The sequence below is a fragment of the Bos grunniens genome, chromosome 2 (assembly GCF_055505025.1).
Source record: "Bos grunniens cultivar Pamir isolate PY7600 chromosome 2, Bosgru_T2T1.0, whole genome shotgun sequence".
NCBI lineage: Eukaryota > Metazoa > Chordata > Mammalia > Artiodactyla > Bovidae > Bos > Bos grunniens.
This window is the reverse complement of record NC_141166.1, coordinates 110854469-110879550: the sequence shown is the minus strand read 5'-3', so window position 1 is coordinate 110879550 and position 25082 is coordinate 110854469. Positions and strand designations below refer to the sequence as shown.

General features: G+C 41.1%; 1 protein-coding gene across 4 annotated transcripts in view; it reads right to left on the bottom strand.

Moving 5' to 3' along the window:
- The window catches only part of MYO3B (myosin IIIB), a 519880-nt gene that overhangs the window by 237500 nt on the left and 257298 nt on the right, over window positions 1-25082 (bottom strand). For all 4 annotated transcript variants that reach the window (XR_015147500.1, XR_015147505.1, XM_086357182.1 and 1 more), the window contains exons 10-16: window positions 13155-13251; window positions 12072-12188; window positions 11468-11572; window positions 8641-8724; window positions 7631-7833; window positions 1480-1578; window positions 1032-1146 (exon numbers count right to left, since the gene is read on the bottom strand). Coding sequence is in view for 2 of the 4 variants with exons in the window: in XM_086357182.1 (XP_086213308.1) it covers window positions 1032-1146; window positions 1480-1578; window positions 7631-7833; window positions 8641-8724; window positions 11468-11572; window positions 12072-12188; window positions 13155-13251 (820 nt within the window). In the remaining 2 variants the exon portion in view is untranslated. The remainder of the gene's footprint in view (window positions 1-1031; window positions 1147-1479; window positions 1579-7630; window positions 7834-8640; window positions 8725-11467; window positions 11573-12071; window positions 12189-13154; window positions 13252-25082) is intronic.

Genomic DNA, 25082 nt, shown 5'->3' with positions numbered 1-25082 from the left:
TGGGATTTTCTGCTGTCAGTTTAAAGTCTGTGGGAGGCTGACAGAAAAATTTAACAGCTAGCTAGAAAGAAGAAATGTATTATTATAACTAAAATCAACCAAGCTGGGGAGGAAAGGGCTGGCCAAACTCCTAGGATTACAAAAGCAATATTTTATCCAGAGTGGCTGTCCCAAGCTAACTCAAGTGTCTTGTAATCTAATCCCTGAAGATTTAAACATTTTCACTTATCTCCTAATCATTCACCTCCTTTGTTGGAAAGGCAAAAGAATCTGTATATTTTACAAATTTGATGGCAAAAAGCCCAGAAACTATGACACAAATGTATCACAGAGTATTATTTGAGCCTAGGGTAATAAATATTTTCTGTCACCCCTGGTATATATTTAATAGAGACAGCCTGTATCTAGTATGATAAAGGCAATATAATACTTAGAACTATAGCTAATAATTGCAATTCTGCACCATGGAGAAGAAAGTGACTGCAAGAAAATTGAAAAGGTTTAATTTGTCTGAGGTACAAGCAACTACTTACACAAATATATTCCTGTGGCTTGGGGGTAACCTCCACATTCTTATTCTCCTACTAGACAATTCACTCTAATGTTTGGAACAACCCCAGCTCAGAAAAGGGCAGTGTTGTTTTGGTGTTTGTTATCAAAGCTGGAGTGAATTGATGACAGAGGTAACAGTTCACAGGTATTTGGCATTTATAAAAGTACTTCTACATCAATTTTTTGTTTTTATTTTTAGTACTTCTACTTTAATGTTCCCCTTGGGTTTTACTAAAATGCAGATTTTGATTTATCTGTTCTTGGTTAGACCTGAGGATCTGCATTTCTAACAAGCTCTTAGGTGATGACAATGTTTCTGGTCCTTGGGTCACACTTTTAAGTAGCAAGACCTTATAACATGACCAGCATGGCATTTGAAAAGCATGGGTACTGCCCCAAGTTGGAACTTTCAGGTCTTCATTCTCATTGACCCAAGAATATGAACACTTGAGTTTCTTTTTGTCCTGGCAATCACTTACCTTGTCAGTGAATCCTATAATCCTGAAGCAATGCTGAATTGCTTCAAACTGTCTTCTGTAAGACTCCTTGGAAGTTATGTCATGCATCACCCTTCCAGTTTCATCAGCTAGGTACCTACATGGAGTACGACCACACAGAATGAGTACTGACTTGGCAAATGGCATCCCAAATACCAGAGTATCATTGGGCTCCCTCTTTGCAAGATTATTTCCTTACAGTCTAATATTGTGATGAAATAATGGTGCGCATGGCTAAGTAAAATGGCTGCAATTGAGTTTTTACGCTTTCTAGAAAATGCAAAGGGAAATAAAGTTCCTGCCATCTCATGTGGGCATTTTGGCTAAAGAGACTGTGTGTCCAGTTAGGAGAACAGCTCCATTTCCAAGTTTTGTCAATTGCTAATTGTATATTCATTACAAATTAACAACTAAAACCCCTGACACTTACCTAGGAGGCTTTTCCTCAGGAAGTCGGAACTCAGAAAGTTTCTTCTGGTGATAAAGACCAGCATAAATATAGTAAAATATGTGAAAATTTTTCTCTCCTCTGGAAAAAAGTAGGGACAGGACACGGTTAATAACGTATTCTGGGCTTCTCTACTCGATGGCTTTTCCCTTCCATGCAAAATATTATACTGTAGCCAGTTTGCGTTCATAGGCAATTAATATGCTACATTTCTGGAGAAGAAAATGGCAGAATACTCCAGTATTCTTGCCTGGAAAATCCCATAGACGGAGGAGCTTTGCAGGCTACAGTCCATAGGGTTGCAAAGAGTCAGACACCATTGAGCACACAGTACAATATGATACATCCCAAATACAGAATAGCAATAGGGATAGGATTAGGATAGCAATTTCCACAGTGTCACACTATAAAGCACATTTATGTTTATACAGAAGACTTTAGAGAATGGAATATTTATAGGAGGTAACAGCTCAGGTTACTTACGTTTAGAGATCTTTCTATTCCAGACCACATAACTGTGCATCTGTGTCACACATCTTGTTTGAAGCCCATGTTGCATCAGAGACAGTGATATCCAACTTACAAAGATCACCCAAACTCCCTACTTCACTGAAGCCCAAGACAAGAAGCAGCTCACCAGTAGTACAGCAAGTTAGGGAAGGGAACTGGTCCTAGAACTAAGGTCTCCACTGTCTCAAACTTGTATTCTTTCAAATACAATCCAAAAATGGCATGCACCGGTATACCTAGTCTTGTGGAAGGTACCTGTTTTTAGGCCACTCTGGCCAGGGTGGGTGCTGCTGGACTGTGGTCTGTGTGGTCTGTGGACTGCAGTCAGCTTATGATGAGACAAGAAACTGGAAAGTCTGTGTCCAGACATTTCATAGTAAGTGGTATTTCTATGATATCTGAGAGTATGATAATTTTTCTGGTAATACACTTCAATTACATTTTACAAAAATAAAATCACAATTTATCATGAACTATTAAAAAAAACAAACTAGTCTTTCAATAAAGGTAGTTTGAAAAGTCCTTCTCTCTATCCTTACTTTTCTTTGGAGGTCAGAATCTTCTGTTGATGCCCTAGGATTTCACAAATCCTCACCTTGGCCAATGTAGCTCTGTGGAAAGAAATCTTATCTTCCTTTTACTCCTTGTCCCTGTCTGTGACATGGGCCCCACTCTTTTCTTCAGTTTCTCCTGGATATTATCCTGGATATTCTGGCCTTCCTCTACTTGATTATTCTATCCAAGCTCACCTGGTACATTCTTATCTCTACCAGCCATTCCTCAGCTATTTGTTCACTCAACTAATAAACTTTCTGAGTGCCAAGTATGGCAGGCACTGCACCAGATGCCAGGGATACAGGACAGAGGATTCCTGCTCTCTGGAGCTTCCTTCTAGTGATGGACAGAGATGAATCAGTATGAAAACTGGTGATAAGGATTTGAAAGAAACAATCAAAGGGCTGAAACAAACAACATTCGCGGATGAGGGTCACTTGTGCCCAGTGAAGGGAAGGACTCTCAAAGGAAATACCATGAAAATCAAACTTTAAAGTGTGAGAAAGGAGTGGAAGGAGCTACAGGGAGAAGAGGGAAAGCATTTCAAGGAGGCGGAACAGCACGTACACGAAGCCTCTGAGCATGATATCCATGTAGGGACCAAAAGTCTGCTGGTTGAGAAGCCGGTAGACAGGTGGGCAGGGCCAGCCCACACAGGCCTTATCAGGCTATAATGAAGATTTTGTTGATTATGCAAATAGAATTCTTTGAAGTGTTTGAAACTGTAAATGTGAGACTAGATTGTAAGAAGTTAACATGGATGCAAGGAGACCAATTAGGAGGACTTGGTGAGAGAGTCCTACTACGTGCCAGAGAAGAGCAGAACCAGAAAGATCAGATGACCAGGACTTACCCAAGTCCCACCTTCTTCTCATCCAATGTCTTCAGTTTGTTTTACCCACCAGTGGGCTGCGGTTCATGGGGTCGCCAAGAGTCGGACACGACTGAGCGACTTTACTTTCACTTTTCACTTTCACGCATTGGAGAAGGAAATGGCAGCCCACTCGAGTGTTCTTGCCTGGAGAATCCCAGGGACGGGGGAGCCTGGTGGGCTGCCGTCTGTGGGGTTGCATAGAGTCAGACACCACTGAAGCGACTTAGCAGCAGCAGCAGCTATCATATTGACTAAAATTAACAGCAATAATAAGTTATGGGTTGCTGCTGCTGCTGCTAAGTCGCTTCAGTCGTGTCCGACTCTTTGCAACCCCATAGACGGCAGCCCACCAGGCTCCCCTGTCCCTGGGATTCTCCAGGCAAGAACACTGGAGTGGGTTGCCATTTCCTTCTCCAATGCATGAAGGTGAAAAGTGAAAGTGAAGTCGCTCAGTCTTGTCCGACTCTGTGCGACCCCATGGACTGCAGCCTACCGGGCTCCTCCGTCCATGGGATTTTCCAGACAAGAGTACTGGAGTGGGGTGCGATCGCCTTCTCCGAGTTATGGGTTATTAGGTGCCAATTATTCTATATTTGGCAAAAATCACATATAATCGAATTCTCATAACAGCCCTGTGAGGTTGGCTTTGAAAGTGAAAGTATTAGCCGCTCAGTCATGTCTGACTCTTTGCAACCCAATGGACTATAGCCCACCAGGTTCCTCTGTCTATGGAATTTTCCAGACAAGAATACTGGGGTGGGTAGCCATTCCCTTCTCCAGGGGATCTTCCAGACCCAGAGATTGAACCCAGGTCTCCTGTATTGAAGGTGGATTCTTAACCATCTGAACCACAAGGAAAGTAAGGTATAAGGATAGTTCTATTAATAAGTGACAGAGCTGTGTTTTAGAACTCTCCTTACATTTTCCTTGTAAAAGACCACTTTGCATTTGAACACAGAAAACTACAATTTCCATTCTGTCAGAGGTAGTTTCCTGAACTTTAAAATAACCCTAATTTAGAAAGAAAGAAGCAGGGCACCTCATAAAAATTAATCAAGACACCACAGGGAAGCTAAAAATGACTGATTCTATCCTTTCATGCATTTGTTTAATTTTCAAGTCAGTCCCTATTTTGTGAGGGAACTGCAGGTATCTGATAAAAGAAGATGCTGGGGTTCTGAACCTAAAACAAGTCCTGTGGGTTCTACTTGCACAACCTCTCTCAGATTCATCAGCTCCCCTGCTTCCCCATCTCCACTGCTACCCCCTCAGTTCAGGCTAACAGTCTCTCTCAGGTTGATTTGAAAACAGCCTCCTAGTGGTCTCAGTGTAACAGTACTTCTTGTATCGTCTCCAATCCATTTGCTCCACTGAAGCCAGAGCCATCATCTCATCATAACAAAATGCAAGTTGGGTTTTGTGACTCCCCTTCTTCAAAACATTAAATGGCTTCTTTTTACCTTTAGAATAAGGTTCAGAAGAATTGTCTTTAGAATAAGGTTCCTCAACCTGGCTCCAAAGCCCTGCATGATCCGGCCTCAGTCTTGTCTTTGCTCCTCTCTTCCCCCACCCCTCCACTCCTGTCCCCATCTCATCTCCTTGGCTGACTTCTAGTGATCCTCAGGGCTCAGATTAAATGTCTCTCACACAGGAAACCCTCTCCTCCTAGGCTAGGCTATTGCCCTTTCACCTGTTCTACTTTCAGAGTGCCTTACATTGCTTGCTGGTACCTACCACAATTGTTATGCATTAAGCTTATTTTTTTTTTTTGCTTAATGCCTGTGACCCGTCCCGCACCTATCCCTCTCTCATCCCCGATTTACTCCAAGCTCCAAGAATACTAGGACCTTGTCTATTTTGTTTACTCTTGCAAACCCAACAGAGAATATAACACTGGTATGCAGCAGGAATTCAATAGATAGTAAATGCATAAATGGAGCCATGCTCCTGAGGAAGTCTGATGTCCTCTAATAGTAATAATAATAGGAAGAGAGGCTAACTCTCTGATAACATGTACCAACCCAGGCACTTTTAAAAGTTCTTTTACATAAACAAACTCACTAATTTTCATGGCAAACTCATGAGGTAGGCTCTAGGAGCATTTTCATTTCACAGATGAGGCTCAGAGAGGTTAGGTGATGAGAGCGTTAATTCTTAGGTAGCTTGATAAGGAGTCAGGGGCCCTTGAGGTGGAGAAAGGGATAAACCTTTTTTCTGTATTGTTTTGTCTTAATCACATAAGACGTTTTTTCTTAAACTCTGAGTTATTATAACAACAATCTTTAAGACTTTCTTTAAGCCCAGAGCTAATGATTACACATTAAAACAACTCATCTTGCTCAAAGTTATGTTTTTCCTTAAGCTCTGTACTAATGATTATATTGGAGAAGGCAATGGCACCCCACTCCAGTACTCTTGCCTGGAAAATCCCATGGATGGAGGAGCCTGGTAGGCAGCAGTCCATGGGGTCGCACAGAGTCGGACAAGACTGAGCGACTTCACTTTCACTTTTCCCTTTCATGCATTGAAGAAGGAAATGGCAACCCACTCCAGTGTTCTTGTCTGGAGAATCCCAGGGATGGGGAAGCCTGGTGGGCTGCTGTCTATGGGGTCGCACAGAGTCGGACACGACTGAAGTGACTTAGCAGCAATGATTATATAAGAACAATGTATCTTGCTCAAGGACATGTTTCTCCTTCTTAACAAGAATCTTCTGACTAATCTTGTTATCTTAAGATGTATGTTGTGGGAGTGGGTCTGGTAAAAGTATATAAGGACTTGATAAGACTAGTGGGTCACTCTCTGTCCCCCTTCTGATGTCTATGTCAGAAGCTTTCTTTGTCCTTTTTCACTGTAATAAAACTTCTGCCACACAAAAGCTCTGCGTGATCAAGACTGGTCCCTGAAAGTGAAAATGAAAGTGGCTTAGTCTTGTCTGACTCTTTGCGACCCCATAGACTGTATAGTCCCTGGAATTGTCCAGGCCAGAATACTGGAGTGGGTAGCCTTTCCCTTCTCCAGGGGATCTTCCCAACCCAGGGATCAAACCCAGGTCTCCCACATTGTGGGCAGATTCTTTACCAGCTGAGCCACAAGGGAAGCCTGAGAATACTGGAGTGGGTAGCCTATCCCTTCTCCAGCAGATCTTCCCGACCCAGGAATCGAAGCGGGGTCTCCTGCATTGCAGGCAGATTCTTTACCAACTGAGCTACTGCTGCTGCTGCTGCTGCTGCTAAGTTGCTTCAGTGGTGTCCAACTCTGTGCAACCCCATAGACAGCAGCCCACCAGGCTCCCCTGTCCCTGGGATTCCCCAGGCAAGAACACTGGAGTGGGTTGCCATTTCCTTCTCCAATGCATGAAAGGGAAAAGTGAAAGTGAAGTCACTCAGTCGTGCCCGACTCTTTGCGACCGCATGGACTGCAGCCCACCAGGCTCCTCCGTCCATGGGATATTCCAGGCAACAGTACTGGAGTGGGTTGCCATTGCCTTCTCCGACCAACTGAGCTATGAGGGCTAAATCTTCTTTGGAGATCATGAATCTGACATTGTTCTCCATAAGCTATCAGTGACATACCCAAGGTCACACAGTAAATGTCAGAGACAGCCTTGAACCAAGAACAGTCCATGCTATTACCGCTATGCTGCTATTTTTTTTTTTTTTTTCTTTTTTGCCGCACCATGCAGCTTGTGGGATCTCAGTTCCCCAACCAGGGATTGAACCCTCAGCAGTGAGAGCCAGAATCCTAACCACCGGACTGCCAGGCAAGTTCCTATACTGCTCTTCTTAAAACAAAATAACTTTTTCCTCTCTCAAACTAGGGGAAACTTAATATATGGAATATTCTCAGTGCTTTTTTTTTTTTTAATAGACAAGCTCAATTTTAAGGGAACTAGTAATTTATAAAAGTAACTGCATATTGTTAAATTCTACCTGGTATAACCAACTCCAGGGAATGGGCATATCTATCCCAAAGTAATCCCAATCCAGCCCTTTCTATTGTGCTTGTAAATATCTTTTAGGTTAGAAATCACCATGTATCCTTTCCTTAAATAGTTTCTTGCCTTAGGGGAGGCTGAGGGTAGGAATGGGGCAGGGACACTAAGAACAAAGAATGGAATGTAGCCATAAAAATTCCCAGAGCCTCCTGTCTATGCTGCAGCATAAAACCAGAGTGAGAAAATAGGGCACGTACACTGCCTGTTTTATAACTCTGGATTTTTCAAGGAGATATTCAGAGATTCTTGCTCCCATTACAGCTCCAGTTGGTGTAAACATCATTTCCAGATATTTTCCAAAACGGCTGGAATTGTCATTGATGGCAGTGCATGCATTTCCAAAGGCTTCCACCAGAGAGTTGACTTGCAGAATTTTTTCTCTCAAGGTCTGATTATCTGCCTGTGCCAAACAGAGAACAGTCCAGTGGAGTCTCCAGAAACATTACTCCAGTAGAGTTGCCACACACCCCTTCTCGTCCATAAAAATCACATTTATCTTTTTGGGAAAAAACTCCATTTGGGAAATTAGCATCAACCACCAGCACTGTTTTCTCAGATAAGCATCTCCCCAGGTGCATGTGTCAGATGAGGCTAGATTAGGTCAGTTTTTATGACCAGCCACACTTCTCTAAGTCCTTGACAGATAAAATGCCTAGAGTTTAGAAAGAATTTTAGAGAGATTCCATCACTTTTCTCAGTTATTCATTATAATATTCAATAAACCTCCTCTGTAAAAAAATACTTAAATTTGTTCTTAGTCTCATAATACACTGCTTATAAGTAATTGCTAGGCTATTTTTATAGCCATATCTTCAATGTCCATTTCACCAAGCTAAAAATTTCTATTTCCCTCAACTTTTGCTCAAAGATTTCTACTTTCCAATCCTTTAATCATCTTAGTGACTCCCCTGCTCCTGCTTCTGGTGTTTAACCACTTTTACTACTTAATGGCTAACTGTATTATACTGAGAACAAGAAAAACTAATTGCCAAATCTAGTAAATTCGTGCTGGCATTATTTTCTTCACTACATGAAAGGAGGAGGACATGCTGACATCTTACAAGGCCTAGCAATCAGGAGGCGAGCATAATAAAGATGGAATGTTTCTATGTACCCCTAATAAAATCCAGTATTTCCATCATTTTAGAAATATGCAGTAACTCTGAAGGGACTTCAAGCCACAATACAGAAAGCAGGTCATCATTACCTTTCCCAAGAAAGTCAAATGCTGAACGATCAGGTGGGCACTTTCCGTCTTCCCAGAGCCACTTTCTCCGCTGATGACAATGCACTGATACAGAAAATGAAGTGTCGGTGAAGAATTCATAGCACAGTAACCATCCTGTGTGTTCAGCTATGGTTTTCATATACCATCCACCACTGTTCACCTTAACTCTTCACTGAGCAATACATCTTAGGGATCTTTCCATTTCAGTACACTGAGAGCTTCTTTAACCTTTTTAGTCTTTTGTGGCTCCTTTGTACAGATGTACCATAGTCTATTTAACCAGTCAGAATGGATACTTGAGTTTTTCCCTATGTCACTACAAACAATACTGCAATGAACAGCCCTATGGATAGGTCATTATATTTATGCAGGTTCATTTGTAGAATAAATTCCCAGAAATGGGATTATTGGACCGAAAGGTAAACACATTCATAAGTTTGATAGATTACACCAAATGGCTTTCCTAAGGACTGTATGACAGTGCCTACCCTCCTGCAGCATCACCACCTGGGTATGTTGGATTTCTGCTATTCTGATAGGCAAAACACTGTATCTCGGTAGAGTTTTAATTTGCACTTTTATTATGAGTGAGATTGGCCATCTTTTCATAAGTTTAATGTCATTCATATTTTCCTTTTTTGTGCCCAGTCTATATATCCTTTGCCTTCTTTTAAAAATATTATTGGTCTTTCTATCAGTTTTTTCTAGGAGCTCTTTATGTATAAAGGAGATTAGTGGGTGTGGTATAATAAAAAACGTATATTGGGTCTTTGCCTCTGGTTCCTGACTCTGAGCTCCTAAACTTTTGGAATGTCCCGAATGACAGAACTGGTGGAGCATCCTTTGTTATTCACAAACAAGTCCCTTTCAAGCAAATATAACTGCTAACCAAGTGGTTCAAGGTGGAGCCCAAGATAGCTTCAAGATGGGGGCTGATCACCAAAAAAGACCAAAAAAGATTTAGGAGGAGGGAACTTTCAGCTTTACCATTCCAGCTTCTGGAGAGGAGAAAAGGGCTAGAGACTGACTGAGTCATAAAATCTCTTGAACAACGAGATTCAGAGAGCTTCCAGTATGAATACGTTGCAGGCCTGGGAGGGGCCTGTGCCTAGAGAATGCATAGAACCTTTGCACCATTTTCTCTCCTATATCTTGCCCTAAGCATCTCTTCCATTTGGCTGTTTCTGAGTTGTGTCCTTTATCAAAACCCAGTAAACACAAGTATTTTTCTGAGTTCTGTGAGTCATTCTAGTGAATTATCAAACCTCAGGGGGATTCTGGGAATCCCTAAATTTGTAGTCAGCCAGGCAGAAGAGTGGGTAGCCTAGGCACCCCATTCACAACTGGCGCTGAAGTACAGGTGGTCTTGTGGACTGAGCCCCGAACCTGTGAGGTCTGTGCTAAATCTGGATAGCTAGTATCAGAATTGAATGGAACTGAATTGTTAGACATCCGGTTGGCATTAGGGAATTGCAGAATTGGCTAGTGTTGGTACAGACACAACATTTGGTGTCAGAAGTGGTGTCAGAAAAAAGATAACACAGTGGGATAACTTTGTAACTTGAAAAACACATATATCTCCCTTCATTTACTCCTGTCTATGAATTCTGTGGACATTTCACAAATCTCTGGGAAAGGTAATAATTTGGAGAAGCCAAGTTTCTAACCCATAGTTAATCCATGTATTCCATTTTATAATTTGCACTATTTCAAGTGTTCCTCAACAAATCCAAAACTGGATTTCACAGGTCTCAGGAAATTTATACATTGTGCTTCTCTCATAAAAATTTCTCATGAAATTAGACTGTTTCTATTTCAAGCAGAATAAACACACCAGGGAAAAAATACATATTACAAGTAAAGGAAGGGCCAAAGGTTGGATATGCTACCACTGTGAACTGGAAGTCCAGACAGTTACAATTTATGGGTGAGCTTTGTGTTAATAGCATTGAGTTTAAGATTTGTGCAGTTTTTACCCAATTCATCACAATTTCTTAGCAGCTAAACAGTGCGGTACGTGACCATTATCAGCCTGTGTGCAGTATTTCCTACAAAAAGGACTGGACCATGAACTTTCTGAAACCTTCCTAGGAAAGAACTTAATTTCTGTCATTCTCCATCTTGTTTTTATTATAGTCATTACCATGTCATCAGTTTTGTGTTAGCTCTATGTTCTCATATTAGAATTATCTTATTATATATTAGGGATTTTATATATATATATATTATATATATATTAGGGATTCCCTGATAGCTCAGTTGGAAAAGAACATGCCTGCAATGCAGGAGACCCCAGTTCAATACCTGGGTCAGGAGGATCTGCTGGAGAAGGGATAGGCTACCCACACCAGTATTCTTAGGCTTCCCTTGTGGCTCAGCTGGTAAAGAATCTGCCTGCAATGTGGGAGACCTGAGTTCGATCCTTGGGTTGGGAAAATCCCCTGGAAAATGGAAAGGCTACCTACTCCAGTATTCTGGCCTAGATAATTCCATGGACTCTACAGTCCATGGGGTGGCAAAGAGTTGGACATGACTGAGCGAATTTCACCTTCTATTATATTTTACCAGGGAAAATGAGTGTATTTGAGGAAGATGTCTCACATTTCTTGAAAAGGGTTTCTACATTCACTTGTTCCTCTAGTTTATCACTACTCCTGTCCCACTGAGCTACTATTTCATTGCCTATTTCCTTGAGTCAGTATCAGCAACCAGAATGGCAAGTTTTTAGGAAAACTCAAGAGCTGCAAAGGAGGACAGAAAACATCCTACTGTGGGACTTGGTGGGGAAGGACAGTTAAGTTCTTACCTGATCTTTGCTGAAAGTAACCATGCATTGATAAGCAGCATCTGCTGATGCAAATATGTGGGGGGGATTTGAGGCACGTTTCACTCCATGATACAGTCTGGAAAACTGAAAAACATTAATTTAAAGAACTCTTCTAATGTCCCAATACCCTTTGCCCATAAAACCAAAGCTGTGTCACTTTTCAGGGGAACTGTGGCATCAGAGAGGCTGTAGAGCAGAGTCTCTGGAGTCTACAGGCCTGACTTCAAATCCCAGTTCTTCACTTACTGGCTCCATAGCTTATTCAAGGACACTAACTTCACTATGTGAAGTCTCCTCATCTGCCAAATAGGCTTACTAACAGTACCCATCATGCAGGGTCATGAGAAATATCCAAGGCAACCCAATGCCCGGTATACAGTAAATGCTAATTTAACGTTAGCTGATATCGTTACATCTTAACTTAAAAGTCACCCCCAAAGTGTACGAATGTTGTTGCACTATTATTTTCAGTTTGGGGTATGTCCACCCATGGTATTTTATTCTCACTTTTTCTCCCTTTTCATTTTTCCTTGAGATTTCAAATTTCCTGTTAAGGAGCCACATGCTCAAAAACATTCCTTACCTGTGGAGAGTATATGCTTAGATTCTGGAAGGGGTTTAAGGCAATTAAGATATCTCCAACATATGTGTAAATAAGTAAGTCCACATAACGCTTCTGCAGCTGATGAATAATTGTATCCTAAGAAGAGGATAAATAGTACCGAGAGTAAGCATTATTTCTAGTCAAGGAAGAGATATTAAAAATAACAACAAGTGTATTCTTACAAGAATAATTTTCTCCAAAAGATTAAAATAGTCCATTTAAATTATACCCTATTGATTAGGACCCTAATGATCTTAAATGCAGATATTTGCCTTGAAAGAAGAAAAAAATTAGGAATATACTATTTAAAAGAATTCAGCCCATTTAGGACTTGCTAAAAAACACTGACATATCTGACAAGAGTTTTGTTATTATTAAAAAACTGTTTGACCCCATCCAAATGTTCTATTCAGAATGCGATTTAATAGGCCATTCCTATTAATAAAGTACAGATAAATTGTAACTTCATTTTTCAAAGCATTACACTTAAAATTTATGTGGTGGGAATGTAGAATTGAACACTTTTATATCACACTTTAGTGATTCATACATTGCATTTAAGGGTCCCCAGAGTTAGAAACAGCAGAAGCAGGCCCAATGCAATTAACAGCTCTATTAAACATGCATATTTTAAATGGGGATTATCACAATTTTCAAATTTGGAATTCAAGCTATATTAGCTTCACTATTTCCCTAAATGAAGCTCTTCTTTATGAAGAACAAACAACTGTCTTAATTTAAGGGTTAAATTGCACTGTTCTATAAACAGAAAATAATTTCAGCTGATATAAAAACATCTTTTAAGCCTGGAATATAAAAGCCTTCAAGGGAAAACTCCAAATCCTTTTCTCTTCACCATTTAGGACATTTAGGGGACTATAAATGAACACAGAACAACACGGGATCATAGTCACAGCAGCCAAACATCCTTGAGTTTCATCCCAGGGCTACACAAACCAAGTCTCAAGTGACCTTAGGAGAACATGGTCTACGACAGAAAGATCAGACCAGTCGTGTGAAACAAATGTCCTTGGTGAAAATTGCCTATTAAATATTTAGTACCTCATCCAGGACCTCCATATTGACCAAGTCATCCTCAAGGCAGTATTTTTCAGCATCTTCCACATGATAGGGTCTTTTGGTGTGCATCCTTTCATGCCTAGAGTTTATCCAGAGAATATTAGTACTAAGGCAGTAAAAAATATATCAGAAACTAGGCCACAAGAACAATTCAGCCACTGTCTTATCACACAACACGTTCAGAGACTTAAGAGAAGGGATAGGAAGAGCAAGCCTAGTCCAAGCCCTCAGCCCTCTCTCATCACTGCAGAAATTCCAGAGGAAAGGGGTGCTCCAGCATTCAAGCCTTCAGCTGCGGTGAGGAGCACTGCCAAATGGGCCCATATAATACTCATATCTGCTTTTCTTAAATGCCAACCACAGTACTTCCTCACATTATTTTCTGTTCAGCATCAGACACATAATTCTCATTAAGGTACTTCCCTTGAGGTCCCCTCTTGCTTCCACCAGCACCACTCCCCATTTTCTGGGGAATTTTTAAAGCTACAGAAAACTTTAGAGAATAATATAGCAAATACCAATGAATCAAGAAATGCTCATATTTTATCTTGTTTGTTTTAAATCCCTTTGTGACCCACTCCACTTTATTCAGTTCAGTTCAGTCACTCAGTCGTGTTTGACTCTTTGCGACCCCATGAATCGTACCATGCCAGGCCTCCCTGTCCATTACCATCTCCTGGAGTTCACTCAAACTCACGTCCATCGAGTCAATGATGCCATCCAGCCATCTCATCCTCTGTCACCCCATTCTCCTCCTGCCCCCAATCCCTCTCAGCATCAGAGTCTTTTTCAACGAGTCAACTCTTCGTATGACGTGGCCAAAGTATTGGAGTTTCAGCTTTAGCATCATTCCTTCCAAAGAACACCCAGGGCTGATATCCTTTAGAATGGACTGGTTGGGTCTCCTAGCAGACCAAGGGACTCTCAAGAGTCTTCTCCAACACCACAGTTCAAAAGCATCAATTCTTCAGCACTCAGCTTTCTTCACAGTTCAACTCTCACATCCATACATGACCACTGGAGAAACCATAGCCTTGACTAAACAGACTTTTGTTGGCAAAGTAATCTCTCTGCTCTTGAATATGCTATCTAGGTTGGTCATAACTTTTCTTCCAAGGAGTAAGCGTCTTTTAATTTCATGGCTGCAATCACCATCTGCAGTGATTTTGGAGCCGAAAAAGATAAAGTCTGATACTGTTTCCACTGTTTCCCCATCCATTTCCCATGAAGTGATGGGACCAGATGCCATGATCTTTATTTTCTGACTGTTGAGCTTTAAGCCAACTTTTTCACTCTCCTCTTTCACTTTCATCAAGAGGCTCTTTAGTTTTTCTTCACTTTCTGCCATAAGGGTGGTGTCATCTGCATATCTGAGGTTATTGATGTTTCTCCCGGCAATCTTGATTCCAGTTTGTCCTTCTTCCACCCAGCGTTTCTCATGATGTACTCTGCATAGAAGTTAAATAAGCAGGGTGACAATACACAGCCTTGACGTACTCCCTTTCCTATTTGGAAAATAGGAAATTTGGAACCCGTCTATTGTTCCATGTCCAGTTCTAACTGTTGCTTCCTGACCTGCATACACGTTTCTCAAGAGGCAGGTCAGGTGGTCTGGTATTCCCATCTCTTTCAGAATTTTCCAGAGTTTGTTGTGCTCTTCACAATCAAAGGCTTTGGCATAGTCAATAAAGCAGAAGTAGATGTTTTTCTGGAACTCTCTTGCTTTTTCCATGATCCAGCGGATGTTGGCAATTTGATCTCTGGTTCCTCTGCCTTTTCTAAATCCAGCTTGAACATCTGGAAGTTCACAGTTCACATACTGTTGAAGCCTGACTTAGAGAATTTTGAGCATTACTTTACTAGTGTGTGAGATGAATACAATTGTGTGGTAGTTTGGGCATTCTTTGGCATTGCCTTTCTTTGGGCCTGGAATGAAAACTGACCTTGTCCAGTCCTGTGGCCACTGCCGAGTTTTCCAAATTTGCTGGCATATTGAGTACAGCACTTCCACAACATCATCTTTTAGGATTTGAAATAGCTCAACTGGAATTCCATCACCTCCACTAACTTTGTTTGTGGTGATGCTTCCTAAGAACCACTTGACTTCACATTCCAGGATGTCTGACTCTAGGTTGGTGATCACACCATTGTGATTATCTTGGTCGTGAAGATCTTTTTTGTACAGTTCTTCTGTGCATTCTTGCCACCTCTTCTTAATATCTTCTGCTACTGTTAGGTCCATACCTTTCTGTCCTTTATTGAGCCCATCTTTGCATGAAATGTTCCCTTGGTATCTCTAATTTTCTTGAAGAGATCTCTAGTCTTTCCCATTCTATTGTTTTCCTCTATTTCTTTGCATTGATTGCTGAGGAAGGCTTTCTTATCTCTTCTTGCTAGTCTTTGGAACTCTACATTCAGATGCTTATATCTTTCCTTTTGTCCTTTGCTTTTCGCTTCTCTTCTTTTCACAGCTATTTGTAAGGCCTCCCCAGACAGCCATTTTGCTTTTTTTGCATTTCTTTTCTATGAGTATGGTCTTGATCCCTGTCTCCTGTACAATGTCACGAACCTCCGTCCATAGTTCATCAGGCATTCTATCAGATCTAGTCCCTTAAATCTATTTCTCACTTCCACTGTATAAACATAAGGGATTTAATTTAGGTCCTACCTGAATGGTCTAGTGGTTTTCCCTACTTTCTTCAATTTAAGTCTGAATTTGGCAATAATGAGCTCCTGATCTGAGCCACAGTCACCTCCCAGTCTTGTTTTTGCTGACTGTATAGACCTTCTCCATCTTGGCTGCAAAGAATATAATCAATCTGATTTTGATGTTGACCATCTGGTGATGTCCATGTGTAGAGTCTTCTCTTGTGTTGTTGGAAGAGGGTGTTTGCTATGACCAGTGTATTCTCTTAGCAAAACTCTATTAGCCTTTGCCCTGCTTCATTCCGCATTCCAAGGCCAAATTTGCCTGTTACTCCAGGTGTTTCTTGACTTCCTACTTTTGCATTCCAGTCCCCTATAATGAAAAGGACATCTTTTTGGGTGTTAGTTCTAAAAGGTCTTGTAGGTCTTCATAGAACTGTTCAACTTCAGCTTCTTCAGCGTTACTGGTTGGGGCATAGACTTGGATTACTGTGATATTGAATGGTTTGCCTTGGAAACGAACAGAGATCATTCTGTCGTTTTTGAGATTGCATCCAAGTACTGCATTTCGGACTCTCTTGTTGACCATGATGGCTATTCCATTTCTTCTGAGGGATTCCTGTCCACAGTAGTAGATATAATGGTCATCTGAGTTAATTCACCCATTCCAGTCCATTTTAGTTCGCTGATTCCTAGAATGTCGACGTTCATTCTTGCCATCTCCTGTTTGACCACTTCCAATTTGCCTTGATTCATGGACCTAACATTCCAGGTTCCTATGCAATATTGCTCTTTACAGCATTGGACCTTGCTTCTATCACCAGTCACATCCACAACTGGGTATTGTTTTTGCTTTGGCTCCACCCTTCATTCTTTCTGGAGTTATTTCTCCACTGATCTCCAGTAGCATATTGGGCACCTACTGACCTGGGGAGTTCCTCTTTCAGTATCCTATCATTTTGCCTTTTCATGCTGTTCATGGGGTTCTCAAGGCAAGAATACTGAAGTGGTTTGCCATTCCCTTCTCCAGTGGACCACATTCTGTCAGACCTCTCCACCATGCCTGCCCGTCTTGGGTGGCCCCACAGGGCATGGCTTAGTTTCATTGAGTTAGACAAGGCTGTGGTCCTAGTGTGATTAGATTGACTAGTTTTCTGTGAGTATGGTTTCACTGTGTCTCTCCCTCTGATGCCCTGTCTACCAATTTCTTTACCCAGTCTTATATTGATCCGCATTTAGGCTGATTCCAGCTTTTTACTATTATAAACAAAACAGCACTCAGTATCTTTATCTGCATCCCCTTGCATATATTTGTGAGATTTTCTCTAGGGGCTGTTGCTCCCCAGGCATTTTAAAACTTCCTGCCTATTAAATTAGAAGTTACTTCCTGATCCCTATTAGTGATAGATTTGAAGAAGGAATATTTTAAGCAGGTATTAGTCATCTCTAGTACTAGAATCAACTTTTCTGCTAATTCATATAAAGCTCCAAAGTGGATGAAACTTAATTTTACTTAGTAAAATCAAATTTATAACCTAAGCATTTAAAAATTGTTATTAAACAGAACAGTTTATTCATCTCTATTCTATCATATTAGTGATATGAAAGAAAAATAGGTTTGGAAAACAGCTTTTTATAAAAACTCAGAGCTGCTTCTATCTAGCCACTTTGCTAAATAAAAAAGCAAGAAGGTCCATATTTCTGGCCAAATCCTCTTCACATAAAACCCAATCGGTTTTTTCCCTTAAAGTTCATCATAAAACCAAATACTGTAACATATTTTTAGTAAACTAATTAAATTCTCATCATTTGAAATTCAGCTAGTTTATATCCTTCCTAAACTTATAGCTTGCAATCATATGAAATAGGTTATGTTAGAGTTTATTTCAAGCATCTTTTAACAAAGAAAGTCAGGAATTTAATAACAAAGAAAGTCAGCCCTGGTTCCAGAATAAGGACTCTCCATTCTCTCCCCGTACTGAATGCAAGTAAATATGTTGGACACAATGCATGATATTCTCAAAGGTACGTGGTAACAGGCTGACTGAGGGAATCAGAATTCAAAATATCATTGAATAAAATGGCAAGTTTCCTAGGAGTTTTTTTTCTTCCAGTAACTCCTGACCTGAACTTGAAGTCAGCCTGATCTGCATACACGGATGTCAATCTTCACACTGTGTGGCATTTTTATAACCAACTAAAAATGGAAGCACTGACAAACCTCAGTTGCAGTATCACAAATAAATAAACTCGACTACAAAGTCCTGACTGTAACTATGAACACGTACAACGCAATATTGAAGGACTGAAACTATTATCTTCTGAACTCGTAGAGTTAATCTATACACCAATCTATCTGTCTCACAGATTTAACCTCCAGGAATTATGCAGATGTTGTCTGCAAATATGAGCTTGATTCTCATAAAATCTCCAGTAATATTTTATAAACAAGAAAAACCTTTTAAAAGATCTAACCTGCTGTCCTTAGCAATGTATGACCTTTTCTCATGTGTATAAGCAATTAAATTTCCTAGAATTATTTGCTCCCAAAATTGAAACTAGCAATCTAGAAGTTGATGTAGATGTAAGGTATTTCCACTCTGATAAAGGCCACTTCATTTTCTCAACCAGGGGAAAAAAAATATGCCAGCCATATCTCTATCTTCCTCAACTAGTGTTCCTCTGAAACTGCTACCTGCTTCATTTTCCTGCTTTGGATACTGGAAAGGTTTGGAGAGAATAAAGAGAAAAAATTATTTACTCCAATTTTTATATTTTAAAATTGACATTACCCTAGATTACATGTTTATTCAAAGTGTTACACGGTTTTATATTTATGCATTTTTAGTTGAAATTATTCAAAATAAATTTGGTTTAATTTTTTTTACAGTTTTCTAGAGTTAAATAATTTGTTGTCACTGGTTAACAGATAACACCACCCTTATGGCAGAAAACAAAGAAAACTAAAGAGCCTCTTGATGAAAGTGAAAGATGAGAGTGAAAAAGTTGGCTTAAAACTCAACATTCAGAAAACTAAGATCATGGTATCCAGTCCCATAACTTCACGGCAGACAGATGGGAAAACGGTGGAAACAGAGACAGACTATTTTTGGGGGCTCCAAAATGACTGCAGATGGTGACCGCAGCCATGAAATTAAAAGATGCTTGCTCCTTGGAAGAAAAGCTATGACCAACCTAGACAGCATACTAAAAAGCAGAAACATTACTTGGCCAACAAAGGTCTGTCTAGTCAAAGCCATGGTTTTTCCAGTAGTCATGTATGGATGTGAGAGTTGGACTATAAAGAAAGCTCAGTGCTGAAGAATTGATGCTTTTGAACTGTGGTGTTGGAGAAGACTCTTGAGAGTCCCTTACACTGCAAGGAGACCCAACCAGTCCATCCTAAAGGAAATCAATCCTGGATATTCATTGGAAGGACTAATGCTGAAGCTGAAACTCCAATACTTTGGCCACTTGACACATAGAACTGACTCATTTGAAAAGACCCTGATGCTGGGAAAGATTGAAGGTGGGAGGAGGAGACTACAGAGGATGAGATGGCTGGATGGCATCACTGACTCAATGGACATGAGTTTGAATAAACTCCAGGAGTTGGCAATGGACAGGGAAGCCTGGCGTGCTGCAGTCCATGGGGTCACAAAGAGTCGGACACAACTGAGCAACTGAACTGAACTGTCAACTTAAAATTTCCTTTAAATTCACATGCTCCACCTAGTGCCTTATTTGAGAATAGCATCTATTATCAGTTGTTGAACACTTCCTTATTTAATGTGAACATTACAGATTTCCAACTGTATCCAACTCTGGATCTAGTATTCCAAAGCTTAGAGGGATGGAGAGATAGATAAATGGTGGATAAAGTAAACAAAGGGCTTCCCTGGTGGCTCAGGCAGTAAAGCATCTGCCTGCAATGCAGGAGGCCTGGGTTCAATCCCTGGGTCGGGAAGATCCCCTGGAGAAGGAAATGGCAACCCATTCCAGTACTTTTGCCTGGAAAATTCCACAGATGGAGGAGCCTGGTAGGCCACAGTCCATGGGATTGCAAAGAGTCAAACACGACTGAGCAACTTCACTAAAGTAAGCAAAAAGTATTCTATTAAACTAAGAGTTATGGTAAGGAATTACAGTTTTGATGATTTAGAAGACATTTTCAAAATTCAGTTTTTTGCCAGACTTTCTATTAGTTTTTATGAGGCCCTAAGCACATTGTCTGCCACGCCTGGATTTCCAGATAAATGGAGTTTGGGGGTTAAAGCTTACAGAAGATGAGACTCAAAGCTCTGGTTTAGGCTGGTTCTCAGAGTTTGGGTTTTGTGTGGTAGTGGGGGAGGTAGTGGTGAGTAGGGTTGACCTAAGGATTCAGGGTTCAAGAAAAGAGGAAACTGGTATCTGAGTCCCCAACTCAAGTAAGGTGGGAATGAGTGAAAGTCTGAAACATCAAGTCTAAGGAAATAATCACTGGATCTGAAGAGTGGGTGAGACAGAGCCAGAGGTGGAGCCTAGGAGCTCCTCTAAAACAAGAGTGGGCACAGATGGGACACAGGATAGAGGGATTTTTTGGAATGCCTTGCTGCTGCTGCTGCTAAGTCACTTCAGCCGTGTCCGACTCTGTGTGACCCCATAGACGGCAGCCCACCAGGCTCCCCCGTCCCTGGGATTCTCCAGGCAAGAACACTGGAGTGGGTTGCCATTTCCTTCTCCAGTGCATGAAAGTGATAAGTGAAAGTGAAGTCGCTCAGTCGTGTCCGACTCCTCGCGACCCCATGGACTGCAGCCCACCAGGCTCCTCCGTTCATGGGATTTTCCAGGCAAGGGTACTGGAGTGGGGTGCCATTGGAATGCCTTAGGTCCAGTTTATGAGGAGGAAAGGAGCTGTAGAGGGTATGAAGCTGACTCAGACACTGAGAGAATAAACCCTGGAGTGCTGTTGCCATCACTATAGCTTAATCTCTATATCTGTATTAGGTTAAAACCATTTCTGTGAGTTCTTTTTAATGTCTCATCACTGACCTGTGGACTTCTTTATTTGAGCTGTTGGCCCTATGAATAATATTGATCATATAAGATATATTATGTCCCAAAGTGACTATTTAAAGCCTTAGCCTGTTCCTGTCCATCAGCTCTGCCTGTGGAAGCAGTAACTTCAATGTAGGTAGGTCTAACAGGGCAGCAAGAGCTTCACATAGGTGTGGCAGGATACATTCTTCCCTCCACCCCGACTATGTAAAAGAACAAAGAGATAGAAGGAAGGCCTCTAAACTATAACTGAAGAGTACGAAGGAAACAAAATCTTTTAGCCTAATAATGACAAGGGAATGTGCTAATTAGAGGTTAAACTCTGCATTGAAAAATGCCTGATTGTCTTTTAGACAGCTGCCCTGTGACAGGAGGACCACTGGGAAGGCCACCTCTACCTCCACCCCTCCACACTTAGGATCAGAGCCCTACCCTCCACCCGAGAGAGGAGCCAGTAGAGGCGAAAAATGACTAACCCGCTTATCAGATTCCAGATAAGTAAGTAAAATCTGTTGGGCATGGAGAAGAAAATGAGTAAGGGAGAGGCTTGGAATCACAGGTGGCGGTCCTCAAGAGTCTAAGACAAAGATTCTGTGGCTATATACAAAGCTTAGAGACATGCTGACAATTTGGATACATTTAGAGAAACCTTTCCTTTATCATCACATTCAGTGGCTCTCATATACTACGGAAAATGTTACTCAAAGTGGGGATAGAGTACTATTACTCCAACAAAGACAGTGATGTTGAATATTTCTTCCAAGTCATTATTTCCATTTCAGTGTATCTCCTGATAACAGGACAGATGAAAGAAACTTTTGACTATAATTATTTAATCATGGACCTAGCATGAGAAAAATAATGTCAGACCATCTAGGTGTACCATTATTTTTTGGTACACCTGGAGGGCATGGTAACCCACTCCAGTACTCTTGCCTGGAGAATCCCCACAGAGAGAGGAACCTGGCGGGCTACAGTCCATGGGGTCACAAAGAGTCGAAAACGACTGAGTGACTAAGCACATCTAGGTGTAACTTCATCCTGTTGTTTAGTTGCTAAGTTGTGTCTGACTCTTTCGTGACTCAACAGGAAACAGGAGATGGCAAGAGTGAGCATCGACATTTTAGAAATCGGTGAACTAAAATGGACTGGAATGGATGAATTTAACTCAGATGACCATTATATCTACTACTGTGGGCAAGAATCCCTTAGAGGAAATGGAGTAGCTATCATAGTTAAAAAAAAAAAAAGTCTGATGCAGTACTTGGATGCAATCTCAAAAACAACAGAATGATCTCTGTTTGTTTCCAAGGCAAATCATTCAATATCACAGTAATCCAAGTCTATGCTCCGACCAGTAATGATGAAGAAGCTGAAGTTGAACAGTTCTATGAAGACTGACAATCTAAAACTAACCCAAAAGAGATGTCTTTATCATTATAGGGGACTGGAATGCAAAAGTAGGAAGTCAAGAGACAAGCTGGAGTAACGGGCAAATTTGGCCTTGGAGTACAGAATGAAGCAGGGCAAAGGCTAATAGAGTTTTGCCAAGAGAAAGCACTCGTCATAGCAAACACCCTCTTCCAAAAACACAAGAGAAGACTCTACACATGGACATCACCAAATGATCAATACCAAAATCAGATTGACTGTATTCTTTACAGCCAAAGATGCAGAAGTTCTATACAGGCAGCAAAAACAAGACCAGGAGCTGACTATAGCACAGACCATGAGTTCCGTATTGCCAAATTCAGACTTAAATGGAAGAAAGTAGGGAAAACCACTAGATCATTCAGGTATGACCTAAATCAAATCCCTTACGATTATACAGTGGAAGTGACAAACAGATTCAAGGGATTAGATTTGATAGACAGAGTGCCTGAAGAAATATGAACAGAGGTTCATGACATTGTACAGGAGGCAGGGATCAAGACCATCCCCAAGAAAAAGAAATGCAAAACGGTAAAATGGTTGTCTGAGGAGGCCTTACAAATAGCTGTGAATAGAAGTAAAAGGCAAAGGAGAAAAGGAAAGATACACCCACTTGAAAGCAGAGTTCCAAAGAATAGCAAGGAGAGATAAGAAAACCTTCCTCAGCAATCAATGCAAAGAAATAGAGGAAAACAATAGAATGGGAAAGTCTAGAGATCTCTTCAAGAAAATTAGAGATACCAAGGGAACATTTCATGTAAAGAGGGCACAATAAAGGACAGAAATGGTATGGACCTAACAGAAGCAGAAGATATTAAGAAGAGATGGCAAGAATACACAGAAGAACTGTACAAAAAAGATCTTCACGACCCAGATAATCACGATGGTGTGATCACCAACCTAGAGTCAGACATCCTGGAATGTGAAGTCAAGTGGGCCTTAGGAAGTATCACCACAAACAAAGTTAGTGGAGGTGATGGAATTCCAGTTGAGCTATTTCAAATCCTAAAAGATGATGCTGTGAAAGTGCTGTACTCAATATGCCAGCAAATTTGGAAAACTCGGCAGTGGCCACAGGACTGGACAAGGTCAGTTTTCATTCCAGGCCCAAAGAAAGGCAATGCCAAAGAATGCCCAAACTACCACACAATTGTATTCATCTCACACACTAGTAAAGTAATGCTCAAAATTCTCTAAGTCAGGCTTCAACAGTATGTGAACTATGAACTTCCAGATGTTCAAGCTGGATTTAGAAAAGGCAGAGGAACCAGAGATCAAATTGCCAACATCCGCTGGATCGTGGAAAAAGCAAGAGAGTTCCAGAAAAACATCTACTTCTGCTTTATTGACTATGCCAAAGCCTTTGATTGTGAAGAGCACAACAAACTCTGGAAAATTCTGAAAGAGATGGGAATACCAGACCACCTGACCTGCCTCTTGAGAAACGTGTATGCAGGTCAGGAAGCAACAGTTAGAACTGGACATGGAACAACAGACTGGTTCCAAATAGGAAAAGGAGTACGTCAAGGCTGTATATTGTCACCCTGCTTATTTAACTTATATGCAGAGTACATCATGAGAAACACTGGGCTGGAGGAAGCACAAGCTGGAATCAAGATTGCCAGGAGAAATATCAATAACCTCAGATATGCAGATGACACCACCCTTATGGCAGAAAGTGCAGAAGAACTAAGAGTCTCTTAATGAAAGTGAAAGACGAGAGTGAAAAAGTTGGCTTAAAACTGAACATTCAGAAAACTAAGATAATGGTATCCAATCCCAACACTTCATGGCAAATAGATGGGGAAACAGTGGAAGCAGTGAGAGAATTTATTTTGGCTGAAGGAGATCAGCCCTGGGATTTCTTCGGAAGGAATGATGCTAAAGCTGAAACTCCAATCCTTTGGCCACCTGATGGGAAGAACTGACTCATTTGAAAAGACCCTGATGCTAGAAAAGATTAAAGGCAGGAGGAGAATGGGATGACAGAGAATGGGATGGCTGAATGGCATCACCGACTCAATGGACATGAGTCTGAATAAACTCCAGGAGTTGGTGATGGACAGGGAGGCCTGGCGTGCTGCAGTCCATGGGATAGCAAAGAGTTGGACATGACTGAGCAAGTGAACTGAGCTGAACTGGACTACAGCCCACCATGATTCTCTGTCCACCTGATTTCCCAGGCAACAGTACTGGAGTGGGTTGTCATTTCCTTCTCCAGGGGATATTCCTGGCCCAGGGATGGAAGCCGAGTCTCCTGCCTGGCAGGCGGATTCTTTATCACTGAGTCATCTGGGAAGACTAATACCATCCTACTGAGAGCCAAATATGAATGAAGTTACCACCTAGATAACTTTAAGTACATTAGTCTATCTTGATCTGAAATTTAAGCTTATATGTATCAAATAAACATTATAATACAAAGATTAAAAAATACAAGAATTAGTTGGGGGGAAATCTCCAAAGTATCACCCTATTTTTTCATTTAAACATAGTTTTGACCGTAATTCCAATAAATCAGCATCTTATCAATTATATTAAATTAATTTGACATAGCTACCTTCTCCAGGCAGTAAGAATCAGTGACAGCAGCAGAAAATTAAACATCAATTCACTTAGTTATGGACAGACAGAGACAGATACGCTGTTCAGTCATGTCCGACTCTTTGCGACCCCATGGACTGCAGCCTGGCAGGCTTCCCTGTCCTTCACCATCTCCCAAAGCTTGCTCAAACTCATGTCCATTGAGTTGGTGATGCCATCCAACCATCTCATCCTCCTTCCCCTCCTGCCTTC